General features: G+C 47.5%; 1 protein-coding gene across 2 annotated transcripts in view; it reads left to right on the top strand.

The window, feature by feature from the left end:
• Positions 1 to 1540, top strand: part of Cpn1 (carboxypeptidase N, polypeptide 1) — a 30245-nt gene extending 28705 nt beyond the window's left edge. For both annotated transcript variants that reach the window (XM_011247407.1, NM_030703.2), the window contains exon 9: positions 1211 to 1540. In XM_011247407.1, coding sequence (XP_011245709.1) covers positions 1211 to 1354 — 144 coding nt within the window. In that variant the 3' untranslated portion in view covers positions 1355 to 1540. The remainder of the gene's footprint in view (positions 1 to 1210) is intronic.
• The last annotated feature ends 12032 nt before the right edge of the window (positions 1541 to 13572 follow it).

Below are 13572 nucleotides of genomic sequence, written 5' to 3'. Positions count from 1 at the left end.
AGTTAAGAGGATTAAAATGTCTTCCAGCGTTCTCTGCTGTCCCCACCTCCCTCCCGAGGTTGAGGCCCTTCTCTCTCCTCTGCCCTTTGCCCCTCTTCTTGCTCGTCTCCTCTCTTTGGTTCCTTTCCTAGGCTTAGGTGTTACTGACTGGGAAGTGGAAAGTGATCCCCTACAGTTGGCTCTGACTCCCCTCCCCTTTACAGAACTAGCAGAAAATCTGGCTCTGGATTTTTTCTGGAAGAGGCAGGAAACTCAGTGGTGTGTTTTCAACTCCAGAGCTTCTGTGGTTCCAGGGAAGGGTTGCCAGGGAAGGCCCAGGGGAGTGTACTTAGGACTTGGTGTCACTCCCTCCTCGTTTGCTGTTTATGATGGCTCCACACCCAGTGTCCCACGCCCAATTCACAACATCTTTCCACTTGCCTTCCATGACTAGAGGACAATTGTGCACAGCCCTTGGAAAATCACACGGATGCTCCTGAAATCTAGGGGGACGTGGTGGCACAATCTTTAATCCTAAAACTCTGGACACCGAGGCAGGTGGATCTCTGTGAGTCCAAGGCCAGCCTGATCTACAAAGTAACCTCAAAGTAGCCAGGGCTATGTAGTGAGACCCTGCCTCAGAAAAGAAAAAAAATCGAACCAGACAGTCTCTGTCACCATGCCGTGTGGCAGAAGGTTGAGATGCTCATTGGCATGTGTGGTGACTCACAGAGCCAGCAGGAGGGGAAAAGATTAAGTCCCCTTTACCCTTTCAGTCAGCACTCTTGCCCTAAGCAGGGTATAAGTGGAAGTGCGATTGGAGATGTAAATAGAATTTTATGCTAATACATTTATTTAAAAACATACATGGGACTGGAGAGATGGCTCAGTGGTTAAGAGCAATGGCTGCTCTTTTGAGGTCATGAGTTTAATTCCCAGCAACCACATGGTGGCTCACAACCATCTGTAATGGGATCTGATGTCTTTCCTGATGTGCATGAAGACAGTGTGCTTATATAATACAATAACTGCGTTTTTAAAAAGTTAAAAAAAAAAACCAAAACACAACACCATATATTTAGTCCCTCCAGCTGCCACACACTTCTTGTCACCAGTGATTAACTCTGTGCCACTCTTCTGGGAAACAATAGCCAAGTCTGCAGTGCCATTAGAACCTGGGGCAACGTGGGAAACTCCGAACAGAAGCTTAGCTTCTGCCTTGCCTTTGCAGGTTGACTTCCAACTCAAGCGAAGCTCATCTCAGGTGTACCCTGTGCAGAGAGCTCCCGGCCGAGGGCAGGGAGGCAGGGCAAAGCAGCCCCGGACATCCAGAAAGAAAGACCCAGCAACGAAACGGCATAGGGGTCCTGCATGAAGCCAGCACCCAGGACCACACACAGCGAGGCCATCCCTGCTCTCAAACCCCTTGATCACGCTTCTCTTTTATTATCTGGGACAGATTTAGACACAGACACATACAGAACACCTCCCAGTGTCTCTGTCTGCCCCGGGATCCAGCCTTCCTTAGGCCAGCATTAAAGGAGTCCGAATCTTCTAGAAACTGGTGCCACTTGCATGCCTGCAGCAGGGTTCAGGACACCTTCTTTCTGGGAGTCTGGTTGGGGTCACTGCAGGCTGAGACAGGTTCCTGCTGGTTGTCTGTCTGTCTCCAGAGTCTGGCATGGAGCTGGTGACCATGTGGTGCTGCAAGAGGCTGTCAAAATGACTGCTGAGGGATCCAGAATTCCCAGTGGTTCTAGTAAGGAGGGAATGTGACCCGCAGGGCTCAGTTTCCCATCCCTCACGGGCGACCACTGCCAACAATTTACACCTTTCGAAATGTTTTCTGGGTATGTAGGAGACACGGCACACACACACACACACACACACACACACACACACACACACACACACCGGTAGCCTGGCATGTACTAGGAACATGTCCTGTGGGACAGTGTTCGGGACCTCTCAAGAGTCCCAGCTGAAACCACTGGTTCTGAAGGCGTCCTTGAGCAAATTAGATGTTTCTGAATTCGCTGTGTCCTCTTCCGTCTCGTGCCTAGAGCATCATCAGGCTGCTGTCCCAAGTCCTCTGTCCCCGGTGCTGCCAGTTAGGGATCAGTCTGAGTTTCCTCAGCTGTTCCACTAAGGGCCCCAGCCTTTTTCCTGCAGATGAGCAGATTCCCTCTCACGCCTCAGGACAGAGCCTCACAAACACCAGCATCTGTGAGGATGTGGGATCTTTGGTGAGTTTCTGTGACCAGAAGGAAAAGAATCAAAGCTGTATCCTTTCCCCCACTAAGAGCTGTCTCTCCTCAGGCTCAAAGGTTAATGCTTTCTTTGCAGTTTCCCAGGTTGAACTCCCTGGGTCCCATCTTCTAGTGACGCAGCTTTGAGAGGGCACAGCTCAGTCCAGTGACATGTGATGCCTGCACCTGTCTCGTGGGCCACATATTTCTAGATTGCGTGAATGTCATGTACTAAGTCGTTTGACAAACTGATGTCTACAAAATGGGGACTCAGAGTGCTTGCTGGCAGGGCTATAGACTTCCCTTCTTTTGTGCTAGGGATCTTTATTGCGTCTCTGGTCACTAGAATGCAAAGAATACAAAGAGGAAGGAAGCATGGCCCATGGTCTCAGTGCCGCCGTGTAGCAGGGAAGACCCATGAATACTGCCAATACATTGTCATAATTACTGTGACCCCGGAATTCTGAGGTAGGGTTGGGGAGCCCACAGAGGGCTGGGCAGAACATGGTTGGCTGATGGTCATAGCTGCTGCCAAAGAACTGGCCAGACAGGCGGTCACAGCTGGGAAGGTGGCCTCTGCCTTGGAGGGGTGGTGTGGTAAAGACATGCAAGTTCAGAGCAGTTGCCAGCAGCTCCTTGGGACTTTGCCATTTTCTTGGAGACTTTCATCTCTTCTCTAGATCTCCTCTGCTTGCCACCCTGAGGCAGAAACACTAAGAGTGTTGGGGCTCCACCCCAACCAAAGGGCCTATCCTGAGTAAGTCCAAAGCAGTGAGATTAAATTGAATACCCAGGCTCGTGCATCCTGAAAGAAAGCATGGGTTTGTATACAGTCGAATGTATTCCCCTGCAGGTTCTTGGAAGCTCTGTCCCCAGGGTCACGGTGGCATTGGGGCAATGGAAACCGTAGGGGGTGGGGCCTAATGCAAGAAAGTTAGGTCATGAGCCTCTGACATCCAAATAACTCCGTGTTGGTGTCCTGGAGTAACTAGCCTTGAGTGAGCCACTGCTAAGCAAAGCCACCCTATGGTCTAGCCCCTTCTGCATCTCTACGATAGGAACAGACATCAGGCCTTTGCCAGGATGCAGGAGCCACGTTGTTGGGACTCTCCAGTCACTGGAATCCTAGGTCAAACCTCTTTACTTTGTAGGTTATCTGGCCCCAGGGATTGTGTTACTACAACAACAACAACAACAACGTGAGACAGAGAAGGCTGATGTGAAGTCATTAGTGTAGGAGTGGTGGGCTAAGTTGACACAATAAGAAAGAAGGTCCTCTGACTTTGATCTTGAGTTTTCCTGACTGGTTTTATAACTTAGAGTTTTAGAGAGGAAATCTATCTAGGATGCCAGCCTGAATGGCCACCACCGCCGCCAGGTACTATAGGACATCATAGTGGATGGCATGGGTTTGAACTCTTTCATGACAGAAATGAGTTTTAATTTGTAGCTCTGTTTTTTTATTTTCTGTGTGCCCATAAGTTAAAACAAAACAAAACAACCCCCCCCAAAAAAACCCCCACCGTTTCTTCTGCAAGTCATAGTTCCTCATCCAAACAACAAGAACACAACAACAACAAAAAAACACTGGACATGTTATCTGCCTAGCCTAGAGTCTGTGGAGACTAAAGGTGAGTCTCATAAAACGTCAAGGAAGGAGAGCACCCCCTGCCCGTCCTTCCTCAGAGGACTGTCACTCTTCGGGGTGGCCAAATGCCAGGCACAAGCACCTGGACTTTTGAGTGTGCTGGTGAGCCTGGAAGCCACTGCTTCCTCACAGGCTGCGCTGAGACCACCCTGCTTCTAAAACAGTTGTCAACCCCATGTGCTAGAGAGCCTCAATGGATCTCTTGGTCTTTGTGTCACTTTCCCTCCTGAACTGAATGCTTAATGACTAAGAGACTCCTCTTCGTACTTGACGTGGGAGGACACCCACTTTTCAGACTGGATAGTGTCCCAGTGCCACAAGGTAAGATGTGGTGGGAGGGGGTGAGGTATGATGGGCGGGAGACAGTGCCTTAGCGGGCCTACGCTGAGGCACCCCCCCTCTGTCCCCCACACGAGGTATCAGCTATCAGCTATACAAGTCTGGTGTAAAATTAAGTTTATTAGGGACATGGGAAGGAGGTCTGGAAAGGGAGTAGAGGCAGAGAAAGAAAGGGGACAGAAAGAGAAGAGAAAGAAGGGATGAGGCTGGTGGGAACATGTGAGGAGATAGGAAAATGCTGGGGGAGGTGGGGGAGGGGATAGGGTCCTTTTATATGTGATCTAGTACCTGGCTGTTGCTAAGTAACTGTTGGGCAGAGCCTAGAGGAAATGCTAACAACCACCACCCCGCCACCCAAAAGATCATAGAAACAAAATGCACAGATTTAAGAAAATATTTAGTCACCATTGTGTGTGCACATACCATGCATGTGGGAATCAGGGACAGCTTGCAGGACTTAGCTCCCTATATCCACCAGGTGGGGCCTGGGACTTGAACTAAGGCTTGTCAGCAAGCTGCCTTCACCCCCTGAGCCATCTCACAGCACTATACAACTGGCTTTAAGAGATCAGGTAGGGAAGCCGGGCGTGGTGGCGCACGCCTTTAATCCCAGCACTCGGGAGGCAAAGGCAGGCGGATTTCTGAGTTCGAGGCCAGCCTGGTCTACAAAGTGAGTTCCAGGACAGCCAGGGCTACACAGAGAAACCCTGTCTCGAAAAAAAAAAAAAAAAAAAAAGAGATCAGGTAGGGGCTGGAGAGAGATGGCTCAGCAGTTAAGAGCACTGACTGTTCTTCTGAAGGTCCTGAGTTCAAATCCCAGCCACCACAGGATGGCTCACAACCATCTGTAATGGTATCTGACGCCCTCTTCGGGTGTGGCTGAAGACAGCAGCAGTGTACTCACATTTAATAAATAAATAAATCTTTTTGAGAGAGGAGGTGTAGATGAGGTGTAGCGGAGGTTAGAGTAAGCAGGGGCTTCGGCCTTTGACCCACTCTTGTTTGCCTCCAGTGTTCCCATAGTAACACCAAACTGCCTGTCTGTGGGCTGTGGAATGCTTCCCAAGTGTGGATACCTAGGGTCCCAAGACTGGACAGTATTGTTTTGTCTTTCTCAGAGCTAAACTCTCTAACACTGCTACCCCCAACTTCTTCCTACCCAACACTGAGAAGAAAAAGTGAGCAGAAATCCTCCTGCCTCTGTCTCTAAGGTGCTTGGATTAAAAGCATGCACCACCATGCCTGGTCTGTTAATACCTCTTAAAAGTTTTGCATGAAAGGAAATTACATCAGTCTTCTCTCTCTCTCTCTCTCTCTCTCTCTCTCTCTCTCTCTCTCTCTCTCTCTGTGTGTGTGTGTGTGTGTGTGTGTGTGTGTGTGTGTGTGTCTGTGTGTCTGTGTGTGTATGACAGTAGTGCTCATGGAATCCAAAGGCATCAGATCCCCATAGGTAAAGTTACAGGTAGTTGTGAGCAACCAGGTACTGGGAACTGAGTTCTGGTAAACAGGTATGTGCTCTTTCCTGCTGAGCCATCTTTCCAATCCCATAAGTGAGATTGAGCAGGTATGGCAAGGGAAGAGTTTCTCTTTCTGTTGCTATGATTAAAGAAAAGAGGGGGGGCTGGCGAGATGGCTCAGTGGTTAAGAGCGCCGACTGCTCTTCTGAAGGTCCCGAGTTCAAATCCCAGCAACCACATGGTGGCTCACAACCATCCATAACGGAATCTGATGCCCTCTTCTGGAGTGTCTGAAGACAGCTACAGTGTACTTACATATAATAAATAAATAAATCTTTAAAAAAAAAAAAAAAAGAAAGAAAAGAGGGGGCTGAACAGATGGCTCAACAGTTAAGAGCACTGACATCTCTTCCAGAGGTCCTGAGTTCAAATCCCAACAACTACATGGTGGCTCACAACCATCTGTAATGGGATCCGATGCCCTCTTCTGGTGTGTCTGAAAACAGCTACAGTGTATTTACATGCATAAAATCAATGTAAAATTGAGAGAGAGAGAGAGAGAGAGAGAGAGAGAGAGAGAGAGAGACACCAAGGGAGAGACCGAAAGAGACCCAACAAAAGCAATTTAGGGGAGAAAGGGTTTACTCTTGACTGACAGTGGAAGTCACAGCAGCCAGTGCTTGAGACGTCTCTGCTCAAGTCAATAGCCAAGGAGCAGAGAGCAATGAAAGCGAGCACTGGGCTCCCTTCCGCTTTTCATTCAGTCCAAAAACAGAGAGATGGCTTAGTGATTAAAAGAACTTACTGCTCTTCCAGAGGACCCAAGTTCAGTTCCTAGCAAGTAGTTACTGTCGTGACAGCAATTTTTGGGGACCCAGTTTGTGTAGTGTACAGAGGGCTGAAGAACTGGTTGTTGGTGTGCAAAAACACCTGCCTGCTCTCAGAAGTGTTGTGGGAAGAGATGACTCTGAGGCTAAGGAGCACCCGTTGCTCTTCCAGAGGACTTGGGTTTGGTGCCTAGCATCCACATGGTGGCTCATAGTCCTCTGTAACTCCAGTTCCAGATGATCTGATACCCTCTGGTCTCCATGGGCATCACATACACATGGTGTTCAGACATACACACCAGCAAAACCACCCTACACATACAGATAAGTCTGCTTGGTAAGGTGTACCGTGGATTGACACGAACAGAGATTGTAGTAGAACGGTTAGTGTTGTGTGTTCATCTGGTAGATAGTTGAGTCTCATTCTGTTTGAATGGTGGGGAGAGAGACAAACGAGAGAGAGACACAGTTTCTACCTTTTTGGAGTTGGACAAATGGGGTGGAGGCAACAAAGACTAAAACAATCTACTACATAAAAACAGAAGAGGAATGTTTATGTGGAACATGAAGCCCAGAGATCAGAAGCAGGGACTGCGGGATGGTTAAGGAAGATTTATCTGAGCAGGTGATATCATCCGGGCTAATATGGAAAGGAGAACATAGGAGGCTTAACAAGCAAGAACAGACCAGTAATCGATCCAGGCTAAAGGAATCATGACCCCAAGGATCCCATAGCAGGGAACAATCTCTCTGTCTCCAGCATCTCTTGGATCCAAGGGTACATGCATGTTTCTGGTGTGTGAGGAGGTGGGTGAAGTGGAAGCCTCTGGTTTCTTCGGAAATCAGTTGTGACAAATGATGGTTTGCTGGGGGCACACAGGTGAAAGGCTGTTTTGCTAAAGCAGACATGGGAAAGGAGGCATGATGAAGTATATAAATATGACCCCACAGGCAGTAGGAGCTGGAGCAGTGGTTTGGTCTGGTCTGCCTTGCTAACAACATGCATGTATTGGTTTGTCTTACTCATGAGGTTCCTGTGGCTTCTTGCTACTTTCTCAGACTTGGCCGGTTTCTTTAGGGTTGACCCCACAGCTGCTGGTTCGTGTGTGGTGTCTTCCTGATGAGAGGACTGGACCGCAGCTGCTGATTCGTATTTGGTGTTTGATACCGGACTGAACTGCTGTATCTGGATAACAAAGATTGGACTCACCCCCAAAGAACTCTTTCTGTGTCCTAATGACTTTTCTCTTCCACTACCTCTGGTGGATGGTGGGCTAGAGCAGAGGTTGAACCCTTACTAAAGTAGATTGGAAAAAATGTATGCCTACAGGTCTATGCTCTCACTTTCTCCCACATTACACGTCTAACTCAGCATCCAAACCACAAAGTCTGGTCAGCAGTGAGGCAGGAAAACGGACTTTTTCCACGGCAACAGAACACACAAGGGGACCTGACCAACCAGCCCCAAAACGAGGTTCTACAAAGTGGGACAACTTGCCTCTGGGCAAACCTGGCATCAGACCTGGAGAAGCGGAAGTCCCTGTGTGGAGAGAATGATCCTCTATGATCGATCTGTCCTACTGTGTTCTTGGCAGGCAGCCTGCATGCTAATGGCCCTCTCCCACCTGGAGTGTGGCTTCAGGGCAGCTGCAACACTGGCTTCATTCAGACTTTTAAACCTTGAGGAACGTTGTTGGGCAGATGCCTAAGCAAACGCAAGTCTTCTCGCTTCTCCTAAAAGTTAAATTCCACCATTTGCAAAGGCCTCCCCCTCACCTGTCATTCATGTAATTAATGATCCCCACCACGCCTCTCCTCCTCACCATGCCCCTTCTCCTCCTCACCACGCCCATTCCTCCTCAACACACCCCTTCCCCTCCTCACCATGCCCCCCTCCCCTCCTCACCACGCCCCTTCCCCGCCTCACCACGCCCCTTCCCTCCTCACCACGCCCCTTCCCATCCTGGGTCATTCTCTACTACTCTCTCCCTCACTAAGCTAAGCTTCTCCCTGACTAGGTCCAGCGAGAGTTGGCAGAGGCCCTGCACACCTGCAGAGAGCAGCTTCAGGGTGGGCTGTGGTTTGTTTCTTTGCTGGTCCTCTTCACACAGTCCTGGGAACAGACACATAAAACTGTTTCTTGGCTCCACGTTCCCCTTATGGGGAGGGAAAAGGCCTCTTTGACTTCCCTTAGATTGTCCCCAGCCCCTTAGGCCTGGGGCTGGGGACACCATGCTGAGCTTAAGATCAAAGGAGCTGATGAATCTCCTTAAATTGTCTCCAGAATCAGATCAAGCCAAAATAAACGAAGAAATAACGGGACCACATGTCTATTACTTTTCCAAAATACCTAAATGTTTATACACTGTGGTTTATAGCTAACCAATAAAGTTATTTTATTATTCCACAGACCAATAAACATTTTTAATGACAAGTTAAAGGATCACTAACTATTTTGGAGTAACTTACTGACTGTCTAATAAGGCCAATTAGAAGAAATATGTCTGCCATCCTCCACCTTCATGAACCCCTAACTGCTTTCATGTCCCAAGTTAGGAAACCTGTCATCTTAACATTAAACGTCATGATCCAGGCTTAGCAGTTAAGAGAGCTTGCTGTTCCTCCAGAGAACCTGGGGTCAGTTCTCTCACACTCGCCTGTAACTCCAGCTCCAGGAGTTACAGTTTTACACACACACACACACACACACACACACACACACACACCATACAGACACATAAAACAAAATGTGTCAGCTGGACCTGGTGACACAGGCCTTTAATCCCAGCAATTGAGAGGTAGAAGGATCTCTGTGAGTTCAAGGTCAGCCTGAACTCAGCATCCGAACTCAGTCATCTCTACATGGTGAGAGACTGTCTCAAATGAGAAATAAATAGACTAATAAACAAAGTGTAATCTTTAAACGTATACTAACTCCCTTTTTCTCTGTATGCTACCGTAAATGTTTCATTTCTGATTTGCATCAGTGTCTTAGATAACCAAGTCTTTATTCGTGAGAACTTCACACACAGCTGGATCCAGATACCCCACTCTGTAGCCTAAAATCTCTCTGCTTTTTAATCTCATTGTCCGTGATGATAGCTTCTTTCTCACAGTCTCTCCCAAGACAGGGTGAGGTAACTGAGAGTTCTACAAGCTTGAATTCTCCCAGTCTAGATGCAGCCTAGTTGTAACTCTGTGTCACACGTATTTGGTTGTGACTTTCAGTAAGACAAGTTGGTAAACCATCATAGTGACTCTGGTTGGTCAGTCTGGGGCTATGTGCCACCACTCCTAGAAGATGGAGTGTGTGTGTGTGTGTGTGTGTGTGTGTGTGTGTGTGTGTGTGTGTGTGCAGGCACCCATGCACACATAGAACACTGGTTATCATTAAACAACAGCATAATTCTTTTATTCCAATCTTAATTATTAATACTAATGTTCAGATCACACATTATGCTCCACCCAATAGATACATCTATGTCCAGATGCATATGTGTAAGCTGCAGAATGGCTGTGCCCGGTGAAGAGGCTGCAGCCGGGTTCAGGATGTCTCTGAAGTACAGCAAAGAAGCTGAGAGTCAGGTAAGTGGAGTCTGTATTGATGGGAACTGCAATGGCTGTAAGGCAGCACAAGACTGCAAAGTGGAACCCAGCTATGGAGGCAAAAGGGCAGGATGAGGCCAAGATGAAGGGATGGGCAGACAGATGGGGCTGGACCAGACAGATGTACTGGAGGATAGGCACACAGCAGTTGGGTTCCAGCTTCCACTGCAGGGATGAAGGCGAGCTGAAGGCCCTGTGATAGCTGAGTGATGTCTCCTATAGGCCCTTGACACACACCAGATGCTTGGAGCTCTGTCATCTCTGTGCTTAGCGTCCATCTCTTTATGGGGTCCGAGTGAGGGAGTTTCTGCTCTTTCCTTGGTACAGTGTTTCTGCTAAGTTCTTGGGCAATGCTTTGCCTGATGCTCCCTTGGCCCTTACAATTCCAATATGCCACATAGTAGCAATTACTGGGCTGGGGATGTGCTCAGTTGGTAGAGTGCTTGCCTAGCCTGCAGGGCTTCCATTCTGCCTTCCATACAACCCCAGTGCCTAGGCGATGGGAACAGGAGGCTCAGAAGTTCAAGGACATCTTTAGCAACATCTGGAGTTCCAGGCCAGCCTGGGAGGCAGGACAGCTTGCCTCATACACACAATTTTTTTCTGATACAAACAGTATAAGAATGACTAAGTTGTGGAAAGCTTAGAGAAGATGAGATGAGCCAACCTCATGGACCCTCGGCTCCTTGTTTATAAGCTAAGAGGGACAGTGACCACCTCTATGCTCATCACGGTGTATGCCAAGGAGAGCAACCAATGTTATCTAGAGAGAAAAAGAGAACTTTATTACCTTGCTCCATTACTCCATGTGAACAACCAGGACAAGGAAACAGATGACCTATAAGGAGTTTTGTAGGTTGTTTTCTTTTGGTTTTGAGACTATGTCTCATTGTGTAGCCTAAGTGAGTCTTGAACCCAAGACCCTCTTGTCACAGTCTTTCAAGTTGTAAGGTTTCACTGCTGAGTCCCCATGCTCAGCTACATTGTATTTTTAAAAATCACCTCTGGAGCCAGCAAGGTGGCTCAGTGGGTATAGGCGCCCCTGCCAAGTTGAATGAGCAGAGAGTTCCATGACTGGAATCCACATGGTGGAGGGAGAGAACTGCCTCTTCTTACAAGCTGGTCTCTGTCCTCCACAGGAGCACTGTGGTACACGCAGGCGTGCAAAAGTTCACACACATACATAAGAAATAGCCATAAAGATTTTTTTTTACCCCCCAAAATTAATTCTACTCAAATGAGGAATTCTGGTTCTGTTCCTTGGAGAAATGTTTTTTTTTTTTTCTTTCTTACTGATAAGGAAGAAAAACTAAAGGTGTAAATATATGCTGTGGTTCTTACATAAGGCCAGGTTATAATAATATTTTCTATAAAATTCTCTTCAGGGGGTTGAAGAGATGGCTCAGTGATCACTGCCTGCTCTCTCAGGGGACCTGAGTTCAATGCCCAACGCCCACGTGGTAGCTTACAACCATCTGTAACTCCATTGCTAAGGGATCCAGCATCCCTTCCTGACCTCCCTGGACACCAGGCATACAAGTGATGCACAGAGATCCATGCATACAAAACACTCATATACATAAAATAAAAACACAATTGTCTTCAGTATTTTAGCATCTACATTACAAGCTTCTGATTTCCTTCAGTTTTTCAGAACCCAAATGCCTTCTCCCTTTCTTATCTCTTTATGGAAATAGGAAGAAATACATCTTTTGCAAGTACATAAAAAGGATGTTTTTTTTTAAGAAATACTACTTGTGGGACTAGACGGATTTCTTAGTTGAGAGCCCTGGCCGCCCTTCCAGAGGATCTGGGTTCAATTCCCAGCACTCACGTGGCACTCACAACTTTATAACTCAATTTCAGGGGGTCTCATGCACTCTGTTGGCCTTCACAGGTGTCAGGCACATATGTGGTACCCAGGCAGACATACAGGCAAAACACCAATAAACATAAAAATAAAATGAAAAATAAATAAATTTTAAGAATATTACTTGAGTTCGGCATCTGCATGTTGAGGCGAGCTTGGTGTGCTGTGACGGGTATTTGAGTTAACAATTTGGTTTTGCCTACTTTTTAAATTTTTCCTTTGTTTCCTCACTATGTAGCTGAGGTTGGCTGAAACTCTCTGTTTAGACCAGGCTAGACTCAGACTCACATAGATCCACCTGCCTCTGCCTCTGCTGGGATTATAGGCATCACCACGCCTGGCTTGGTTTTTATTTCTGACTGGGATGGAATGTGAAGCCAGTTGAAGCTTCCACAGGTAGATAAGAAGCAGACCTTCTGCATAGCATCAAATGCCCTACAAAGACACCGGGTACGGTTCTTGTGTTTGTTTGTTTGTTTGTTTACAACGTAGAAGCTTCCTCACGGGGAACCTTTCTAAGGACAAAATAGGAATTGAATTACTCTAGCTCCCTGAGTGGAGCCTGTTATCTTTCTCCAAGACAGTGGTTCTTAACCCTCCTGATGTTGTGACCCCTTAACACAGTTCTCACACCATGGTGACCCCCAACTCTAAAATGATTTTCTTTGTACTTCATAACTGTAATTTTGCTACGGATATGAATCGTGATGTAAGTATTTTTGGAGCTAGAGGTTTGACGAGACTCAAAGGTTGAGAGCCAATGCTGGGAGCTGGCTCTGCCTTGCACAAGTCCTCCAAATAAATGTGGGTCTGTCAAAACCACCCTCCTCCATCTTCTGAGAGAAAATAGCCCTCCCTGCCCATTTCTACCCTCGGTGAGTGCTGGTTTTCCACTGTCTCCGCCCTGGGACCTGAGTTGTGTTCTGACCCCCTTTTATGAATAGTCGCAAGCCTGCATCTTCTGTATTGTACCACCAAGCCCTGGCTGGCTTCTTCCTTAGCAGTAAGCGTAAGAACGGGCACTGAGCTATATTTCTCACCTTCGGCCAGGCCCCTGGCTGCCCTGGGATTATCCTGTATCCTGTATCCTGTGTGAGGCCAGCTTCAGTCAGCAGCCTGATACCCTAATCAGCTTATGGCTCTGACATGGTACATGCAAGAGAAGCTCTGCTGTGGGGCTGAGCCATGGACCAGCTGCCGTTATTTTGATGCTGTCCATGAAGACAGCGAAAGATCAGACCCAGAGTACCCTGGCAGGTAGGGTTCCCTTTAGATCTGAGACCAAAGGTCGACGCATCTGAATAGTTTAAACAGCTGAGATTCACCAAAACTGACAAGAATTCTGTGTTTTGGTTTATTGGAAAGTACTGGAGGTGGAAGGAAGCATATACTTATACATTTTTAAAATTTTTGTGTATTTTTATTTTATGTGTATGAGTGTTTTGCCTGTATGGATGTCTGTGAACCAGCTATGTGCCTGGGTTGAGCAGGGGCCAGAATGAGATGTCTGATCCGCTGGAACTGGAGTTGCAAATGGTTGTGAACTACCGTGTGGGTGCTGGGAATCAAACCCAGGTCTCCTAGAAGAGCATCCAGT

This window comes from Mus musculus, chromosome 19 (genome assembly GCF_000001635.26).
Source record: "Mus musculus strain C57BL/6J chromosome 19, GRCm38.p6 C57BL/6J".
Classification (NCBI taxonomy): domain Eukaryota; kingdom Metazoa; phylum Chordata; class Mammalia; order Rodentia; family Muridae; genus Mus; species Mus musculus.
This window is presented reverse-complemented; position numbering and strand designations above follow the sequence as displayed.